This window comes from Gymnogyps californianus, chromosome 5 (assembly GCF_018139145.2).
Source record: "Gymnogyps californianus isolate 813 chromosome 5, ASM1813914v2, whole genome shotgun sequence".
In the NCBI taxonomy this organism is placed as follows: domain Eukaryota; kingdom Metazoa; phylum Chordata; class Aves; order Accipitriformes; family Cathartidae; genus Gymnogyps; species Gymnogyps californianus.
Genome location: NC_059475.1, coordinates 629156 through 649764, shown reverse-complemented (window position 1 = coordinate 649764; position 20609 = coordinate 629156). Strand labels below are relative to the sequence as shown.

Below are 20609 nucleotides of genomic sequence, written 5' to 3'. Positions count from 1 at the left end.
GAGAGAGGACTTCTTCCACGCTTGCAATTGCCGGCGACTCCCACATCCTTCTCCCAAGGACAGGGATATGAGGTCTGCAATGCGCTAATATGCCAGTAATTTAAACACAACCAGAATTACTCCTACCTATTCTGTTAGGTAGCCGAAACCTTGTTTCCCGCTTGACTTATTCCTTTGTACGGCTACTGTATTTGAACGCCCAAACTAAGCGGATTTTGAGGAACGCTGAAGCACAGTCGGTGTTATCACTCACTCTCTCCACAAAGTAATTTGAAATAAAACAAGCTAGAAATCAGCCAGTCTAAACCAGCCGGAGCCAACAGTAAGCACAGCCTGCAAGGCCCTTGTTGATGGTTTTTGTCCTGGGGAAGCTGAACGCGGCCTTTAGGGCCATGAAGGTTGAGCGCGGAACACTCCCACCGGGGCACAACTGATTATCCACCTTTATTTAAAAACAACTTCACTTGGAGTACATCGTTTGCCACAAAGCGTGGCTGGATTACTTTGGTGCATTTTAAAAACACAAGCAGTAGTAGTTGTATTGACATACAAAATCTGCTACAGGTGTGACCCACGTTATGACATATATCAACAGTGACATATAAACAATAATATTGTACATTACTTTCCCGTAATTTCCTATTGCATTTGGCACAGCCACCATGCGCGCAAGTACAACGACGTTACGCAGAAGACCTGCGCCTGGCTGTCGGGTTTCTTCACCTATATATGTATTGGCATAAAAAGCAAGAGAGCAACACAGGTAACTTTAAGCAGGATCCCCTTCCCCTTATTTATCAACACTTTATTTCAAACAGAACAGCACAGTGAGGATAAATTAGTTAAATAGCTTCGGTTATTCTTTAGTATCATAATTTAACCACAGGTAGGTATGTTTTAAAATTAAGACAAGAGTAGCTCCAGGAAATTATTCTCTCTCACCCTGGGATAAGTCCAGAAGAACTTATCTGGATGGGAGCAGGACAGAGAGTCTCTCTACCGAAATTGTACCAGGCAAATTAGTTTCTTGTGGTCCTGGCATGTATACAGTGCAGGTGTCTTCGAGAAATTCACATTGTACTCTGGGATTAGTCTGCAAAGCATGTGCAGGTTTTAAAAAGTCTCGATTTCCATGTTGTCTGACAGCTATTGAGCTGCATCCTCCCCTTGCAAGCAGGAGGAGCGGCTTCCCCTTCCCAGCACGCGGCATACCAAGAGCTAACAGGAGGCTACACATTTGATTGCTAAAGAAAAAAAAAGAAACCCCAAGCACTGTCGATGGGGAAGCGTTTTAGTTACACGGCCTCGCCTTATCTCCACATCAACCTGCAAGCTATGCTATCAGAATTAAATTATGTTAATTACTCACATTCTTCTTATTCACAACAAGGCAGGAAAAGGGAAAACCAAAACCAAAAATGTTCTTTTGATCGTTATGTCATAACTTCCTGGAGATCAGACTGAGAACGGCAAAATACAGCTTTTATCTGCACTTGAAAGGATCTGCGAGTTCTGTCATCGCCTTTCATCGTTGTCTTAGAGACGCATTAATTAGGTTCCAGCAGATACAGCAGATGAGAAAAAATAACACGCTAGACACAAACCTCCACCCTAGCTCTCCAGGCAGGAGCTGTGCCGCCGGAGGAAATCCTTCCTGTATGAAAACCAGAATAACAGACCTCTCAACTTCAGATCCCCCAAGAAAGGGACAAGACCACACACACAAAGGATACGTGGGAGCGAAATGCCAGACCCTGCTCTTTTAAGCCAAAACTGAAGTATATTTTTTTAAAAAAACCCACAAAAGTGAAGCAGGCAATCAAATGCACGGAAAGCTTAAAGCATTCACCGAAGGTCCGAAATAGAGTAAGTGAGAGTTGAAAGGTTGCACCCGTGTGAAACCATCTGAGAACGAACACCAAATGAGAAGAATTACCATAATTTAATTACCACCTTTTCCTCCAGGGAAGCAGGTTATTTTTACTCAAAGACAGGAAAGGTTCTGGTCACAGCCCTATATGCCCCGCACGACTGCGCCAAACGCCTTCTCCTCCCCAGAAGAAAATGACTTCAGCTTCTATCGGTAAGAAAAACAAGATTTTTGGTATCAGTTTCCAAACAGGCTGTTTAGTCTGTAACCCAAAGCTGTGTTTTTACAGCGCTCTTTCGTGAGGACTTTTCACAGAGGCCGCTTGTCTGGAGAGGTGCTGCCAACCAATACAGCACCTTGGCGATTAAATTAACAAAGCGCTTTCCTCGCGCATGCCCCTCTTAAAGATTTAACAAACACAAATGGGATGAAACACTCAAACCTAACCCAGCGCGGAATCCCAAGCAGCAGATGAAGGGAACAGCAAATCGGCATTTTGTTCTCAAGCCTCCAACCCCTTGTTGTTTTGAAACAGACACCCCAAAAAATCAAAGGAGAATTTAAATCTGTGGAAACACGGAGTGAAAGTTATCTCCAGAAAATACATAGTCCAAAGACTCCTCTAAATAGTTTATGTTTTGACAAGTTAAACAACAGGTAAGGCTTGAAGGAGTCTGCAAATAAGTAAAGCTATCCACTCTTGGTAGTGTAAATATTTCCTTTTCGCACTCTTCCTATTACATACGCTGAAACCATTTACTTTTGGAAGGCAGCAACGCTTAAGCAAGACACAGAACAGCAAACATTACTGATTAATGTCACTCTGGGACATGCTGGCGGGGAAAGGCAATGCAAGTACAGCTAACTATATGACTGTTTTGAGAGCTGTTAGCATTTCCTTCCAGAACAAACCCTGCAAATCCTCCATGAAGGAATCAAGTTGCTGAGCATCATCTTTCAGATATCACTATTGAGGATTTCCCAGCTTGGCTTAAGCAACCAAAAAGAAAATAGCTGAAAAACTCATGCAATTATTTAAAGATGGGACGTTTAGAAGAAAAGGGTCATCTACCGGGAAATACTCGAAACAAGACAGATTCACACTAAGTAAAAAAGGCAGCTTCATCATTCCACTGAAGAACTGAAATAAGAGCATACATTAAGCATAAAAATGTCCCGCCATTACCGATCAAGTGCCCACTCATCGCGAGGGGAGCTCTGCAAAAAAATAAAGGGATCAACTTTAGCCTGTCAGGATTCAGTTCTCCATTTATAAGTATCAGTTTTTATCGTTTTAAGCAAAGAAAGCTAATTGCACACTTGCCTGGATCTCATGAGATGAGTTCAGCACCACAATTTTAGCGAGTTTAACTTGGGGGGGGAAAGCTAAAAAGTGCCAAATGTATAAAATGGGAAGTTTTTAAGCTCGAGTTTGCTACACATTTCCCCTTCAGTGTTGTTTTCACAAAGTAAAAAACCCATCAGTTTAATACACATGTGCAAGGTACTAAAAAGGTGATTAAGAAATGTTTTACTCTTGCACTTTTTTACTTTACGCTTCACAAACACTATACAACATGGCAAGACGTAACAAACGTTAAAAAACAAGCGTCCGGTTAGCTGCCAGCTGGAATTTGAAGGGACATCAAGAAAGCCTTGCTAAATAGTTGGGGAAGTTTCTGAACAGAGGATTTGTTGCCTCACCGTTTCTGTCAGTGTACAGCACAGTGTACTTTTTCTGTTTGGTACCCAGAAGCTGTCAGAGGAAACGTCAGTTGTCAGCTTCACCTTCTTGGTGTCGCCTAGTGAGTCAAGAAGAACTGGTAGAAGAACGTTACAGGGAAGCATCAGCTTTGCCACAGAACAGTCCTGTTCCTGTAACCAGTGTTTCACTGAGAAATAACTACTTTTCAAACTAAGTTTTACATCTAAACCATAGCAGCGTAGTTTAGAGGGACATAAGAAGTTTTCCATCTCATGTGAGTGAAGGGAGTAACATCACTGGGAGGAAGTCCTGAAGCTTAAAATCTTATTACTCGCTTCCCTGACAAAAGCAATGCACCTCTGAAAGTTTGTATTGTGAAGGAAGTCTCGTTGGTCCCCTGGTAATAACTCACTACAGCGAGCAGTGCTGGTTTCCCCCCAGTGGAAAACCAGTAAGGTAGTTTAGGCATAGTTGGGAAGGACCCACAGGAGTGTGTTTTGGACACCACCATCAATTTTTTCACAGCAAGGAAGGCAGGGCTGACAACTCGCTTGTTTTAAGTCGTTGTTGTCTTCTTTTTTTTTTTTTTTTGTAATTGCCTTTTTGGAAGTCACAGTGTCGGTGCCCATTTGAATCAACAGGCTGAGGGCAGTGAGAACGCCCCGCTGCCTCCAGTGCACCACGGTGCTGAAACTCAGCGGCACGCCGAGCACCGAGCACCGTGGCTCGGCATTTTCTCTCACCTAAACATCTACGAAAGGCATGTAATCAGTTATTTCAACTGATTCAATTAATAGGTCTTATTAAGGAAAACAGTTAATCTGAAAAAAATGTTGGCTGAAGCCTTCCTCAGGAATCAGCTGAGAGAGCTCACCAGCAAGCAGGCCTGAAGTTCGCGTTGTTAGATAGGTAGAGTTTGTGATATAAAATATGTATGTGCATATATAAATATGTATATATTTGTGTATATATTTTTATATCACAAAGTATATCTCACATCTATCTATGATATATATATAATCACAAATATTTTCATACCACAAATTCTACCTATCCACCCCCCCGCCCCCCCTTTTTTAGGAACTTGACATTTTTTAGGAATTTTAAAATCAAACATATGCAGTGCTGTAAGAACAAAAATAATACAGAATTTTTTCTGATTAAATCCCACCAAGATCTTTTCCTGGATGTGCTGATGAGACTGCCGCGTGTTTTTTCCTGTAAACTCTTGTGGCTTATCCATGAAGTGCAATCAAAGTTGTCAGGATCACGAAACCCCTTTAACTGGAATTTTACTGTCTGTGCAGTATGAAGTGGAATGAGCCTTTACGTATTTATTCTTCCCAGACTGACCGCATCTCTTCAAGTTCTCTCTCGCTTTCTGCATCCTGGAAATGCAGTAAGAGAACAGATAAATATACAGCCTAATTGAAACAATTAAAAGAGAGAATTTCCCTTTTCTTCTCCAACCCCACACCAGGTTTTAAGTATACACCCAGCCTTACATTCTTCCTCCTAATGCCTTTTTTTTTTTTTAATCCCCTGTAATTTCCTCTCAACGCTACTGTCTTTGAAGCCTATTTAAGTTTCCCAAGTATCAAAGAGAGTTTCTCTTATGTTTCCTTTTGAGCGAAGAGAACTGACAACCAAAACAGCAGAACTCAAACCTCTGCTCCCTCACTGACTTTCATAGTCTGGATAAACGCCTTTATTTTTCCTTCTCAACATGATGGAAGTTATTTGATTGATGATGAGAACTAACATTTGCAAAGACTTAATAAAGCCACTTAAGCATTGGCTTCCTTACTCGCCTCCCACTTTTAATTTCAGAGCAGGAGAGAGAATTAACTTGTTCCTGACTTTTCTGCCTGTAGCGCTCTCCTGCTCTTTCCCGAAAATCTCAATGCTTGTCTGATTAAACTCTTATGCCTCCAACACACATATTTCTTGTCCTTTTGGAAAAAATCCTCTTTCTATTTATCGGACATACCATTCCAACTCTGTCTAGAGAGATCTCCAACCAGCGTACGGTGAGGAAGCTCCTCATCAGGCAGAGCTCGGATATTTCCTTCTGCAAGAAGGCAGTAAGTTCTGCTCCGTGCCCTGGTTTCCCCGGCTTTGGCAGCAGCCGGTGCCCCAGCGGTTTACGCACTACTGGACACTGCCCTGCAGGTGGTAGCACAGGCAAGCCAGCTCCTTGCCAGCTGGTTCGCCAAGATCTCTTGCATACTTGTGGTTTGAATCTCAGCAGAATACTTGTGCTACAGCAACCTAAAAACTCATTACGGCCTTAAAAACAGAGTGGCATGAAAATGCTGTGTATTTCTATAATTCTGCCTTCCACCCAGAATGTTTATTCCATCAGACGAAGGCTGAAGCTGTAAGAGCTGGAGGACCTCGCTAACATTACTTCACTTGCATTTTTCATGATGATGCAAATAACATCAGATTAATATTAAAAGCTGATGTGTTTTTATTCCGTTTCTAACTGGCAGTAATTTGAGGGCACCATCTATACAGTTTCTGCTTAACAGGAAAAGTGCAAAGGAAGAGGAAAGTACAAAAGAGCTCCCAGCTGGGGAACACTGCCAGATGGCAGTTTCTAAAACGCAGTACAGTCTGCTCTCCAAAACCCTGTAAGAGTAATAAGAGAGCTAAAATATCCTAGATATTAAAAAAATAAATAAAATGCTGGGCAGCACACACAAACTTCTGAATGACTCGGCACAATCAGCTCCAGCCTGGGGGAGCTTAGGAGCTAACTCGGCACCAGGAGAGTTAAATGTTGGCTGCTCCTCCAAAGCTACACGGGTAATTAGAAGAGGTAACACAGTGCTCCAGCCCTAGGACAACCACTCGGCTTAAGTGGCCCCATCTGAATTGAGCTGGCCAGGCACGATACCGCCCAAACGAATAAACCTTCCCCCAAAATGGGGTACTGGGAAGCGTACTGCAGTTGCTCAGCGGTTCCGCAGATATTCCAGTTTATGAGCTGCAGTGCTGAATACGTGCTGGGCATTCAAATGTGTCTGTAACCTAACCCTGCAAGTAACACAGTATTTCCTGGTGGTGTGCTGGACTTCTAAGCCCGTATCAGACATACTCTCAACTTCTTAATATTTTTCATTATTTTCCTGAATTGCTTTAGGCATTTGGATAACAGGTCCCAAGAGAAGAAAAGAGTCCACGCTAAGGAACAAAATCCTTTAAAACCTGGGCTTACAAGCTGGAACATCTTTTAGAAAACAATTTTATCTCTGTAACCATTTTATCTCTGCTCATCGTCAACGTGTGCTTATGGAGACTGCTACCTCTTTTGTATTAACTGGCAGCTCTGAAGCAAGATCCATCCAGAGAACAGCCGCAGAGTTGTTCCCCAGGTCCCTGTAACACTGTGACGAAAAAATGACAACGTGAGAAGAGTTAAATGGGAAAAAATAGGCAGCAAATGTAACTGAGCAATTATGAACCCTGGCAACTGATAAAAAGAGCTATTTCTACCTCTCAACCATTTACACTGTAGAGTTTCAGGCTCCTGACATTTCCTGCAGTATCCTTCATTCACAAAGCATTGTAATCACCATCAGATTATGGAATACTAGATTTCCTTTGTTTTTTTTGTTCTGGGCAAGAGATTGGTTTTTTGGTTGGAGATTTTAAGGTGTCCCTGTGATTTTCACCACTTTCGAAGCTCTATTTTTATCGCCACTTAGCCACTACTCCTCACACTGCTTTCAGCATAAAACCTCTATACCGAGAGCACATCACCTTACGAAGCTTACGTTCCCTAGGCTGTTAAAAATGAGGCTCAACTGCAAGCACTGTAACATCTAATATTTACAGGTCTCTCAGGTCTCACAATAGGCATGAAATATTCTTCATCATGAACTCTTCTCCAACAGCAGAGAAACAGTCATCCCTCTGTGTAACAGGAAGGTTTTTGGTGCCTAGAGAGTCATGGAGGCATTTGGGGACTACAAAATAAGCATGGTAAAAGGAAGTGGTTGCTAAAAAAAACCCCATCAGCAATGCAGTTAATCATTGTCGTAATTGGCACAAAAAGCCAACATTCAGTTAGGATAAGGACAACAGTTAAACTCCTGCAGGGTTATTACTTCAGACTCTGAAATGTCACTGCACGGTATGTGCATGTGTGTATTTTGGTGATTTTCCTGCGTCGTGGGATAGTTCTGAAAGAGAACTATCTGTTCTGCTGTGAGCACTGTCAAATTTCTGCATCTGGTGAATTCAAAATAGATGGAGTCATGGACATCCTCGAAGCCTTTAAAAACCCTGTGTCCCTGCATATCAGTCAAAAATGTCCAAAGATGACTACAAAACACAATTCTTTTCTTCTTTGAAGTTTGACCCATCAGAGCACTCTCTCCTTCAAAATAATTAGGTACCAATTGCACTTTTTAAATTTTGTGATTACGGATTAAGCTGACTGAGAGCTTATGGGTCAGGATTAAAGGCAGGGCAGGACAGGTGACATTATAGCGGGGGTCTGCTACAGGTCCCCCGAGCAGGACGAGTGAGAGGATGAGGCCCTCCGTAGACAGAGAGGAGCAGCCTCACGTTCACAAGCCTTGGTCCTCACAGGGGACTTCAACCACCCCGATATCTGTTGGAGGAACAACACGGCAGGGCATAAGCAATCCAGGAGGTTCCTGGAATGTGTTGATGATAACTTCCTTCTCCAAGTGAGAGAGGAGCCAACAAGGAGAGGTGCTATGCTGGACCTTGTTCTCACCAACAAGGAGGGCTGGTGAGGAATGTGAAGCTCAAGGGCAGCCTTGGCTGCAGTGACCATGAAATAAATGCTGGAGTTCAAGATCCTTAGGGCAGCGAGGAGGGCGCACAGCAAGCTCGCTACCCTGGCCTTCAGGAGAGCAGACTTTGGCCTCTTCAGGGATCTGCTTGGTAGAGTACCATGGGATACAGCCCTGCAGGGAAGAGGGGCCCAAGAAAGCTGGTTAATATTCAAGGCTCACCTCCTCCAAGCTCCGGAGCGATGCGTCCCAACAAAGAGGAAGTCAGGCAAAAACACCCAGAGGCCTGGGTGGATGAACAAGGGGCTCCTGGACAGGCTCAGACACACAAAGGAAGCCTACAGAGGGTGGAAGCGAGGACAAGTAGCCTGGGAGAAATACAGAGAAATTGTCCGAGACGCCCAGGATCAGGTTAGGAAAGCCAAAGCCCTGATAGAATTAAATCTGGCCAGCGACATCAAGGGCAACAAGAAAAGCTTCTGTAAGTACGTCAGTGACAAAAGGAAGACTAGGAAAAATGTGGGCCCTCTCTGGAAGGAAACGGGAGACCTGGTTACCCAGGGCATGGAGAAGGCTGAGGTACTCAACGACTTTTTTGCCTCAGTCTTCACCGGCAAGTGCTCCAGCCACACCGCCCAAGTTGCAGAAGGCAAAGGCAGGGACTGGGAGAATTAAGAACGCCCCACCGTAGGAGAAGATCAGGTTCAAGACCATCTAAGGAACCTGAAGGTGCACAAGTCCAGGGGACCTGATGAGATGCATCCGCGGGTCCTGAGGGACCTGGCAGATGAAGTGGCTAAGCCACTATCCATCATATTTGAGAAGTCATGGCAGTCCAGGGAAGCTCCCGCTGACTGGAAAAGGGGAAACATAACCCTCATTTTTAAAAAGGGGAAAAAAGGAAGACCCGGGGAACTACAGGCCAGTCAGTCTCACCTCTGTGCCCGGCAAGATCATGGAGCAGATCCTCCTGGAAACTATGCTAAGGCACATGGAAGATAAGGAGGTGACTGGTGACAGCCAACATGGCTTCACTAAGGGCAAATTGTGCCTGACAAATTTGGTGGCCTTCTACGATGGGGTTACAGCATTGCTGGATAAGGGAACAGCAACTGACGTCATCTACCTGCACTTGTGCAAAGCATTTGACACTGTCCCACAAGACATCCTTATCTCTAAATTGGAGAGACATGGATTTGACGGATGGACCACTCGGTGGATAAGGAATTGGCTGGATGGTCGCACTTAAAGAGTTGCGGTCAACGGCTCGATGTCCAAGTGGAGAGCAGTGACGAGCGGCGTTCCTCAGGGGTCGGTACTGGGACTGGCACTGCTTGACATCTTTGTCAGCAACACGGACAGCGGGATTGAGTGCACCCTCAGCAAGTTTGCTGACAACACCAAGCTGTGCGGTGTGGTCGACACGCTGGAGGGAAGGGATGCCATCCAGAGGGACCTGGACAGGCTTGAGAGGCGGGCCCATGCGAACCTCATGAAGTTCAGCAAGGCCAAGTGCAAGGTCCTGCACATGGGTCGGGGCAATCCCAAGCACAGATACAGGCTGCACGATGAGTGGATTGAGAGCAGCCCTGCGGAGAAGAACTTGGGGGTGTTGGTTGACGACAAGCTCAACATGACCTGGCAATGGGTGTTTGCAGCCCAGAAAGCCAGTTGCATCCTGGGCTGCATCAAAAGAAGCGTGGCCAGCAGGTTGAGGGAGGGGATTCTCCCCCTCTGCTTCGCTCTTGTGAGACCCCACCTGCAGTACTGCGTTCAGCTCTGGGGCCCCCAACATAAGAAGGCCACGGACCTGTTGGAGTGAGTCCAGAGGAGGCTGTGAAGATGATCTGAGGGCTGGAGCACCGCTCCTAAGAAGACAGGTTGAGAGAGTTGAGGTTGTTCAGCCTGGAGAAGAGAAGGCTCCGGGGAGACCTTATGGCAGCCTTCCAGTACCTAAAGGGGCCTACAAGAAAGCTGGAGAGGGACTTTTTACAAGGGCATGTAGTGACAGGATGAGGGGTAATGGCTTTAAACTGCAAGAGGGTAGATGTAGATTAGATGTAAGGAAGAAGTTCTTCATTGTGAGGGTGGTGAGGCACTGGCACAGGTTGCCCAGAGAGGCTGTGGATGCCCCATCCCTGGCAGTGTTCAAGGCCAGGCTGGATGGGGCTCTGAGCAACCTGGTCTAGCGGAAGATGTCCCTGCCCATGGCAGGGGAGTTGGAACTAGATGAGCTTTAAGGTCCCTTGCAACCCAAACCATTCTATGATTCTATGATGCGATCCAAAGTGACAGAGCCTGGGATTAGGCAAAAACACCCAAACAGGTACAAGCAGTCCTATTAACCTCTATGCTAATTTGTGTTTGCAGAGTATTTCTGAAGCGCAATCACATCTGCCAGATACGTGGTGACCTATTAGCCCAACAAAAACCTATCAGCCCATGTAGATTACACACAATGAAACCCAAATTTTTACATCAACTCTGAAAATGTATTCAGGTTAAGACTTGCAAGGATTTGCTGCTGCAACTTCACTGGAAGTAAGTTCCAAGTCCTCCATTCTTTACTCTATACAAGACATTTAGGGGTGATTTTGAATTTCCATGAATGCTAGCTATATTTACAAGCAGAGAGAGAAGCAATTAAGAGCACATTCATCATGGTACACAAGCAGCCAGAAACAAAAGGCTAGCTGATTTACGAATACGTAGCTGATCTTACCCAATAGATTCATGACTAAATACACACAGTGAGCTGCAATATATCAAAGACAAAATCCAGCTGGTGTGAAGGCTACTACACCTCTTTCTGGCTTTTCCTCCTCTGCTATCACCTTCATTTTCCTTTAACGAGATGCTTATTGTGAAATAAATTCTGCACCTAGGTTCCAGTAATAATGTACTCCAGACCAAGCACATCCTATGACTTGCACGCTACCCTGATAAAATTCACATTCTTTGGGACATTGGGAATTCAGGAATTTCACAGAGAATGACTACAGCTACTCTTTGCTACGCCCACTCTGGCTAATATTTCTAAAGCTATTTGGGCTTTAAATGTTTCTAGACTCCAACTGGAGGCTGTAGGAATTAAGCAGCAACTTTAACATTTAAGAGTTCAAAACCAATTATTCCCTTAATGCAAACAAAAAGATCTTCAGAGCTCCAGCTCTAGGCACTCGTGGTGTATTTAATCATTGCTTAAGACTCCCATCTGTATTGGTAAAATAGAGATATACTTTATTCTTTACTTTTCCCATGATTCTCTTTCTGTACACACGACAGAAATCCATGGTGGTGGTGGGATTAAACCTCCAGCCTGTGGCTTACAAGTTACCAGTGCTGCTTTATAAGAATTTGATCTGTTAAAAAAACAAGAAGGATGCTCCCCTGGATGACTCAAAGGCAAAATCCTCCCTGAATTTTAATGCCTTTGCACTAGATGATTTGGCCTTTTTTAGAAATGTTATCATATTATAAAATTTTGCTTCTGCATGGAGTAACTTACACGTGCTTAGCACTTTACAGCCAAAGATAATTTTTTAATACAAGTATTTCTTATCCTAGAAGCATATGACTGAACTAAAGCAATCAACAAGTGACTGGTTACCTTGGCAATGTACACTCTTCCTGCTTTGGAAAATCCTGGGCTCAGTTCCTCAACCTACAAAGAACAGAGGGGAGGGTGCGACAGGCAGAGAAAAGCAGACATTAGGATATGCAAAGGACACAGTTAATGCTTACATCAGGCTTACTGCATCTCTTAAAAAAGAAAAGGAAAAAAAAAAGATGACTAAGCCCTACTTTTGTAAATACATAGATCAGTGTAAGCATTTTTCATAGGCTTGCCTGGCTGGGTTAGTAAAGTCCTCAGATTCTCATAAAGTGCCTGTGACTCAATGAACAACATTCATACTCCCACCTACTATAAGTGTCATGGAAGAACGGCGAGGTGGTGCAGTTGAGCACCCAGAAGCTCAGGGAAACTCAGAACCAGCTTGACGGCCTCCTCCTGCACGCGTGCGTGCACTGCTTTTAACCTCCTTGCCCATTCATGCTCATCCACTTGGGCTTCTCCCGAATACGCTATTGCCAAACCTCCAGAATCTTCCCCCCATTTTTTATCTTCTCCTTCCCGGCTACTCATTCCCAGTTTCCTAGTTACTCATGTCCCTCTGCCTTCTTCCATTCATCTCCATTATAGTCATCACTCTCCAAGGAACTTTGTTCCAGTATGTTCCTATTACGAAGCCTTGGCTTGACCCGTATCCCATCTGCATTCAAACTCCCCAACGTGCTCCACCAAGATGCCTAAGCCCAGACCTCAGAGGAAGCACTGAGAGCACAACACAATGTTCGTCGTCTTAATTCTGTTGTCTGGCCTTAGACCTAGTTCAGCTTGTGACTAATCCAGAGCTGCAATTTGCAGGAAGATTTCCATTCCCCTGAAGCATGCCAACTGTGGCTGAAAGCTGAGATGGACTCTGCTGAGCATATGGGAAGTGCACTTGTTCAGGGGATAATGAGTTTCCAGAGGGATGTTTTTGTGTCCTTTTAAAATGCTCTCTGTATTTGACCAAAGCTAAACCTCAGAAAAATGCAAGCTCCTGTTTCAAACCACAGCGCCGCTCTAACTTATCAATAAAAGTGACAAGCTATTTTTCTCTCTAATGAAAAGAAACAATACACTTTGCCTCAAACTTATCTCTGAAATGATTTAACTACTTTGGCTGAAAAGTATATTGCCTAGGGCAGATACCTATCACAAACTTCCCTCTGAAACAACTACATTTTGGCAAAATTATAAGAAATTGAAATAAGTATGATATTCCCTGACACTTTGCAGAACTGCTGGCCCAATCTATGAGTTATAAAGTGGTAGGGCAATTTGTTTCTGTAACACTTCATCCGAGGTGCTTAAGAGTAGTTCTCACACACAGAGCCAAAGACAGTCTGTTTAACTCATTCATCTTGTGCAGACCCTTGCAACAAGAGCTATATGCTCAAAAATGCAACTCGGGCCACGGCTTAAATTCATTTTCATCAACAGGAGGACAAAAAAAAGCCATTCAGAGGGTAGGACTCTTACAAAGCAGGAAGTACTCCTAAGAATTTCTTTCTAGAAATACATAAGAAATGTGCCCTGAAACCTTAAAGCAGTTGTCTTCAAAAGTTTGAAATGGAGAAGTTTGACCTAATCAGACAGCCTTCTAATAAAATATTCTGAGAGAAATTAAAATGACAGAATGTATCTATGCAAGCATTCCCAGGGATGAGCTGAAACAGATCTTACAGACTCTGAAAGAGTACAGACCATATGCATTTAGTATCAAGCAATGAATCACTCCACTATGCAGCTTCTAAAAGGAAAACCAAAACCCTTAAAAACAATTCTGAACACTTTGGGTCTAGTTCTGACATCTTCAAAATCAGGTTCTTCTGTCTGGCTATTCTGTAACAGAGGCTCCAAAGCTTTTGCTTTCACCAGCTTTCCTTCCACAGGTTCTAGTCAATGGAGATGTATCATGGAGCACTTGGGGAGTGATGAGTTGAAGCAGAATACAAGCACTCCAATTCCACACTTGTGATTGCATTTGTCAGGTTAGCGATTCCCTTGCTTATCAGATTTCATTACCCGTAAGAAGTTTTGCAGTGCGTCCTGTACAGTGGCTGTAGGAGGGGCTTCAAACAAAGCAGAAGCAGTCTTTTTTTCAAGCCATCCCAGGTGGGAAACCTGCAGAGACAGTAAGATGAAACTGTCAAACCCACTCGAGACACAGCATATGCAAAAGCAGACAGACATGGAGTTATCCAATTTCTTGTAGCTGGCTCGTGCACCTGAGAGAAAGCCAAAGATCTTGGTAGTGTCGGCAGATTCTGGACCAGTATCCAGCCACAGAATTAAACCTGATTTGCTTTTCCTTGTCCCGAGTCAGCTTTTGCCGTTCCATACATCAGCTGCCACATGCATAATGCTCAAAGCAAGATTCGTCTCTACAACTGAGTAGTACAGGCGTGCAACAGTGTGGGTGGTCCAAAATCCCAGACCGCCGTATTGCAGCCACACCAGTTCCTGGCAGTTCCCACCTATGCATGGGAGCAAATGCACATATGGAGCCCTCCCGTCTCCCGGCTTAAATCTTGTACAAGAACGTGTTCTCACCATACAAAGATCCCTCGAGAGAGGCAGGCTACAGCCTTCCTACCAACAGATATTCACATTTTGAGAAATAGGTAGCTATTACAATTATGTCATGAAATCTTATTCTCCTGCTCCCAGCTCCTCTCTCTCTAGTAAGAAGCACCCTGAAATTTCAGTGGGGGAAGGGATGCATAGGACTGTAACTTCTGATAATATCTTCTTTGTTTAATACTGTATAATTCTTACAATGCAGAATAGCAGAAGCACTAACATATTTCTACATACATCTGTTTTTGTTTCATAGCTTCAGCAGCTCTAAGAGCAGTAAGGCTGAGTAGAAAGTCCACAACAGAATAAAGAGCTAGGAGCTTTCACTAGTTTAGCTCACTGCTCCTCTGTAATTACCAGTGTCAATTATCTCAGCTACAATCTCTGCAATGTGACTTCATTTTTGACAGCAGCGAAGCACTTTCAAATTGTATAAACTGAAAAGTAGATAGTTACTGCAAACTCTTATTTCTTTTTATAGGCACTAAATCTGATTTATGGTATTTGACTCCAAGCTTTTCCCTGTCAAGAAACATAAAGCAGCCGGCACGCTTCTTCTAATACCTCCAATACTTTGTGTAGCAAGGGCAGAGGAAACACATGCAAAGGATTATCCAGATATACTGTGTGCAGAAGCTCTTGCCAGCCCTGAAATGTCCTTGATCACATCCATGTGTGCTTAAAGGATTGAAGGTAGTTTGTTTTCACTGAGTAAAGCATGGGGAACAGTGAGCTAGTTTGCAGCTAGTGCTTTTCCTAATCCATTCTTTGCCTTTTCATGTCCCATGCCGCCTCAAGTGACTGAAAAACTAAGTCTGGAGCCCCGAACCCTTCAGAGCTCCAATCCTGAGCAGTTCAGAAATAACACTTTTAGCGAACAGCTTCCCTCTGGGAAAGAGACAAAAAACAGGGCAAAAATGAAGAGCAGAATACTGGCAATAAATAAATGAAACAGTAAAAACCCCAGCAGCTTTTACGGTGTTGCAGAGAGGTACACCAAGTACTTTTAAAGCCTTTTGTTGATTCGGGGACAAAAGTATTACAGTGGCAAGAGCAAATAAAGTTGCCAATACAAAACTGCACTCTTGATGCTTTTAAAAACTTGAGCGTGTCTTCAATACCACTAACCTTTCTCCACCTTCTTCTGGCCTTTGATCGTTAGCACAGAGCAACGTGCTGGAAACGGGCTCAGCCAGCATTTGTCCTGATCACCACCTCAGTGTTGCTGTAGTCCCTCTCTTGCTATGAACTTACATAAACTCTTATTAAAAACCTGTACCATTTAAAATCTAGTGCTTCGAGTGGTAACACCAGTATGAAGGCACACATTTTAGGTTTCATAGGAGGAAGACAAGAGGGAGATGGACTGCCTAAGACTTCCCGATTAAAGTTAAGAAAACAACTTAGATGGAAAGCTGAGAGGTTCGGAATGACACTGTGTCCTGGCAGACAACAGTTTCAATAGTGCTTTTATAAAAGCATTGAGGTGCTACACATACAAGAACGTAAGCTTTTACATCCTAAGAGGTTTCTGAGTGCAATGCATTTATAGTATTCATCAGTGGAGTGTTTTTCTCGGCACTGTTTCAAAACTGAAGAGTTTCTAGATCCCATGCAAGTGCAACTTTTAAACTACTACTTCAAGCAACTAGGACATTTCCATGCCTGTACTTTCTGATACAATATCTGAGTTCAGCAACTACAGTGTCCTCAGTCCTTATGGCTGATGGTTGGAGCCACCTATCTTTCACTCACACAGGGAATTAAATTCCAAGGAGGAAGAAAACAGCAATAAGTAGTAACAAACTATTTTACCTGGTAACACCACCTGCCCAAAAGATAGTAAGACTTTGGATCCTCTGGTTTCAGTTCAATCGCTTTATCAATGTGTTCCTGTGGAAAACCATCACCAACACACATTACATTTTTGTTATAAGCAAATACAATATCCACAAGAGCAGATGAACAAATGCGGAAAGAGGAAAGGAAGAAGTCCACAATTTAAGTGTCAGTCATCAATAAAATTACAGCTACAAAGAGATTGCAAATTTTCTTAAAATGGTTTCAGTGAACACAGAAAACCAGCATTTTATCAGCCTCAGAGACAAGAATTACTACACACAAAAAAATGAAGCTGCCCTTCATTTTATTCTACCACCTTTTCAGAGCTTTGACATAACCAACTTACTGGTCATGTCAATAGCTGACGAGGTAATAATTATACGTGGCCTGTTCTGTAGTAACTGTTCCAAGTCCATCCTCTTACCCTGTAACATCCCCGCTGTGGATGAAAGGCAAATAAAGGAATCTGAGACAGATTAAATCCTCTTTGAAAAATAACTGCTTTGCGTTTATGGGAGGGGGCAAGCATGCTCATAGGCAGTTACTGAAGAAGAGCTGGTGCTGTATCTTATTACCCCATGGTAATTTCATGTTTCAAGTTCTCAGTCCCATCATATACATACATTTTATTTGCAAGACTTTTCTTCTTCTTTTTTCTGAGATTATAGTGTGCAAAAGTGGAGAGCCAGACCAGTCACCCTCATCACACGTCACTGGAATCACCTTCCTCAGCCCAAACCACCCACGCATAGCATCTCTTTGAGACCTGTCACTTCCCTAGTAAGAGCTGGAGCCAATTTTCCTAACTTACTACTATAGAAATAAGTATTGTTCAATACTTACACAAAAACCAGGACATCCCTTCTACTCACCTTAAAAACATATCCAGTTTGAATGCGCTTCTGAATACTCTCATGTTCTGATAACTGCCCACAAAGAATAGCGTACCTACACAGAGGAGACATTTGCATGAAATCAAGCCTTTTTAAATATACATTTGCATTCTGTTGACATCTTCAGAAGGAAGGTACATAGGCGCATTAAAGCTTCACAACTTACTGGGGAAAACAAGGAATACTGTCCACCTTTTACAGGGAAGAGACATACACAGTAGAAGTTTAGTGCAGAAGAAGGTATTAGCTTGAAGGATGCTGGCAAGTCAACAGGAGCGGCTTGATGTGACACCAAAGTTCATTGCACTGATGGCTGGAAAGCCTTCCTTGTACATAAACGCTTCTACACCCTAAATATGTGCACTCAGCAACAAAACTGTGTCAAAACACAGAGCAATGAGGAGTAAACGCTACTGCGGCAGGAGCCAGCTACGAAAAGCTCTAATTAACTAAGGTGCGCAGTGATCTTCCACACGCAACACCCAATCTATAGCACAGCAGTTGTCTACTTCGAGGGAAAGTATTGTGAAAACCTACCTATATCCTGCAGCCCGACACGGCCACCAAAGTTGGGAAACAAAATAACATGTTTCAGTGTTGCAAGCGCAAAGCCATTTAGTTTTGTCTAGTAAGAGATCATAGATTTTGACCCTGAGAAGCACAGTACTTTGCAAAACTAAGTTATCTCATGAGCTGTGAAAGTTAAGGAAGGTTCATTACCCATGGATTTGCACCCTCCCATCTCACCTCCCCGCACCACAGTGGTTCAAACCCCCTCCCTCCCTGCATTGCTTCCCAAGAAACAATAAATCGTAGAGGCGTGCAAGGGCACCGCTGCTAAACAGAACACGCGAACTGAAGTTTCAGCCGTGCTGATTCGGTCTTTGACCTCTGCCATCCCGCTTAGGTGAGAGCTGTGGGAATGGAAGAGGCTTCCCCCCTCTTCTCTGAGTTCAACTCAAAAAATACTAGGTGGAACGGATGGACCAATGAATAACACAGGTCTCGTGCTTTCAAAAACTAAAGCTAAAAAGAAGAAAGATGCAAGTAAACCTCCCTTGAGATTTCTTTTCCTACATCCACGTCCCAGTGTTGCTGGATACTCTTGTCTCATCTTGCCACACGATATCCCAAAGCATCCCCAGTGATGGTTAACCACAACAGATGTTCGTGCAGGAATTTGCCAGGAGACTTTCGAATCTCCAAGTACGCTTTCTTCAGTATCACGAAAAAAACCACAAAACATTTCACACCTCATTGCTCTTGCCTGAACTAAAATTTTCAATGTGTAAGTTACAATACAAAGAAGTTGCATCTCCTGAATATTTACAGTTTTGCCATTAAATCTCATTCCTTTAACATGTTAATTTTCTTGGGAAAAACAACTCTGGTACAGTTCTAAAATTCTTGTTTTTCACGATAATGGAAAAGATTACCAGACCAACGTCTTAATTGGGTAAAAACCTTTTCCTCCAGTTGAAAAAGTTCACAGCTGCACTGCCATAATCTGTAACACGCAGACAATGAAGTAAGTGTTTTTATGACCTTCTCCAATTTGTTTCACAACAAACATCAGCCTGTGCTAAATATCCCTAACCACAACATGACTAGGGTTTAGAAATACAAGCCAATAAAAGGCTTATTTTCTAAGATCACAAGATAAAATATTCCTATACAATAAATCATGTAGTCTGTAGCCCTAATGTATAGGAACTTGCCGGAATATAGCTCCTGTAACCATATTGTTTAGGCTCCCGAATACGTGGGCAGGCATTAAACACAAGTAGGTCAAGTTGAAGGTTCTGCAACAAAACAGGGAAACACCGTGCCTTTTTAAAATGGAAGCTACAATGCTGCATAACCTCCCTATACACTACCCCATCCTTCCCCAGGGAAAGCCTAACCAGCCCTTTCAAAGCAGCAATAAAACTAAGCTAGTTCAGTCTGATCCCTCCACCAACAATCATATAAACGTCAAGTGGTGTGATGTGCAGCTGTCAAGAAATATAAATACCAGATATTTTTTAACAGCCTGGTGAAATGTCACATAAAATAAGCAGTAAATAGTAGTCCTATCTTTGTGTCATGCAAGAAACTTAAAAAAAAGTGGCAAGAGATGCCTGAACTGGTTTTTCACTGCAGTGCCAGAAAAAGATGACTCTACCTGACCCAGCTTTGCTGGTCTGAGCCCTTTGCATGAACCTGCCTTTTCAACTTGCGCCTCGAGGTCCAGGGCCACCGGCCTGTTGGTGATTTTCATATGGAAGACTTTGCAGTTCTGAGATTTTAGGCTCTGGAGATCTTCAGATCCTGACTTCCCTTCCTCACTCGGCAGCACCAACATGGTTTTCTGCTTTTATCTCTTCTGCTTGTTTAGCTTGGCTTGTTGGAGCTATTTATTCTAGTTAATTCTGTGAAACGCCTTGAGATGAATGTCAGAAGGGGCACTATTGAGTTGCAGGAGGACTGATTAGCAGTAATAGGATAGATTAAAAATAACGAGTTAGGGAAGGGGATTTTCATCTTCTGTAAACAATATGTAACCTCTGAAGCACTGTTCAGATGGATGTCTCAGCAGTTACCGAAACCTTATATTATGATATCGCTCGAATAATTATTAACCAGAACTACTCATTAAGCTGCTGACACTGGTCAAACTGCAAGTTCCCATAGGAATCTCAGCTCAGTAAGGATTTCCCCATTTTTTAGAAAACAAACTCTGTGGAAGCAGATACTACCAGATGAGAGACCGTCTGTTCTTCCAGCTTAAATCCCTGAGCTCGGAACACGCGGCTTTGAAGAAACTTCATTTTTGATGCTGCACTCTGGCTGACTCCCATCGAAGCAGGACTTTTGGCCTCTGAACGCAAAATACACAGCTCTGTGCAGCCCAGCACCTCCAGCTCCGCGGCCAGGGTGGTTTGCCAACCCAAACACATCTCTTATCTCTCTTAACTGTTTCAAAGACTCGCTAGCTGAGTGTGCCAGTGCTCCTGCATAAGACAATCAGTAAATTAAAAAGAAACGGTGAGGCAAAGGGGAATAAAAGGAGAAGGGGAAAGAAGTGGGGAGAAGCAGCTATTTTGCAGCCCCCTGATAAAAGTGAAATGGGGTCTGTTTTGTATTGCCGAAGATGAGTCAAACATGAAAGTCTGACCACTGACAACAGCATGAAGACATGAAAGTCCTTTCCTTTTATTGACATCAAAATTTGCTTCATACGCATTTAACTGATTTTTCATCGCAACACCCAACAAATTAATGAGCTAGAATATATTCCTATTCAATCAGCATTAGCTGTGAACTGAATATATCAAGGCCAGCCTGTAAAAATTGT

At 43.3% G+C, this 20609-nt stretch overlaps 1 protein-coding gene across 2 annotated transcripts in view; it reads right to left on the bottom strand.

Annotated features, from left to right (window-relative positions):
* Positions 1–431: 431 nt before the first annotated feature.
* Positions 432–20609, bottom strand: part of RMDN3 (regulator of microtubule dynamics 3) — a 46739-nt gene continuing 26561 nt past the window's right edge. Inside the window, exons 7-14 of one of the 2 annotated variants that reach the window (XM_050897128.1) lie at positions 17252–17327; positions 16353–16430; positions 13983–14081; positions 11958–12011; positions 6887–6967; positions 4747–4963; positions 3575–3672; positions 432–2077 (exon numbers count right to left, since the gene is read on the bottom strand). In XM_050897128.1, coding sequence (XP_050753085.1) covers positions 4910–4963; positions 6887–6967; positions 11958–12011; positions 13983–14081; positions 16353–16430; positions 17252–17327 — 442 coding nt within the window. In that variant the 3' untranslated portion in view covers positions 432–2077; positions 3575–3672; positions 4747–4909. Of the gene's footprint in view, positions 3673–4746; positions 4964–6886; positions 6968–11957; positions 12012–13982; positions 14082–16352; positions 16431–17251; positions 17328–20609 lie in introns of both variants that reach the window. The other variant, XM_050897127.1, reaches the window with a different exon arrangement.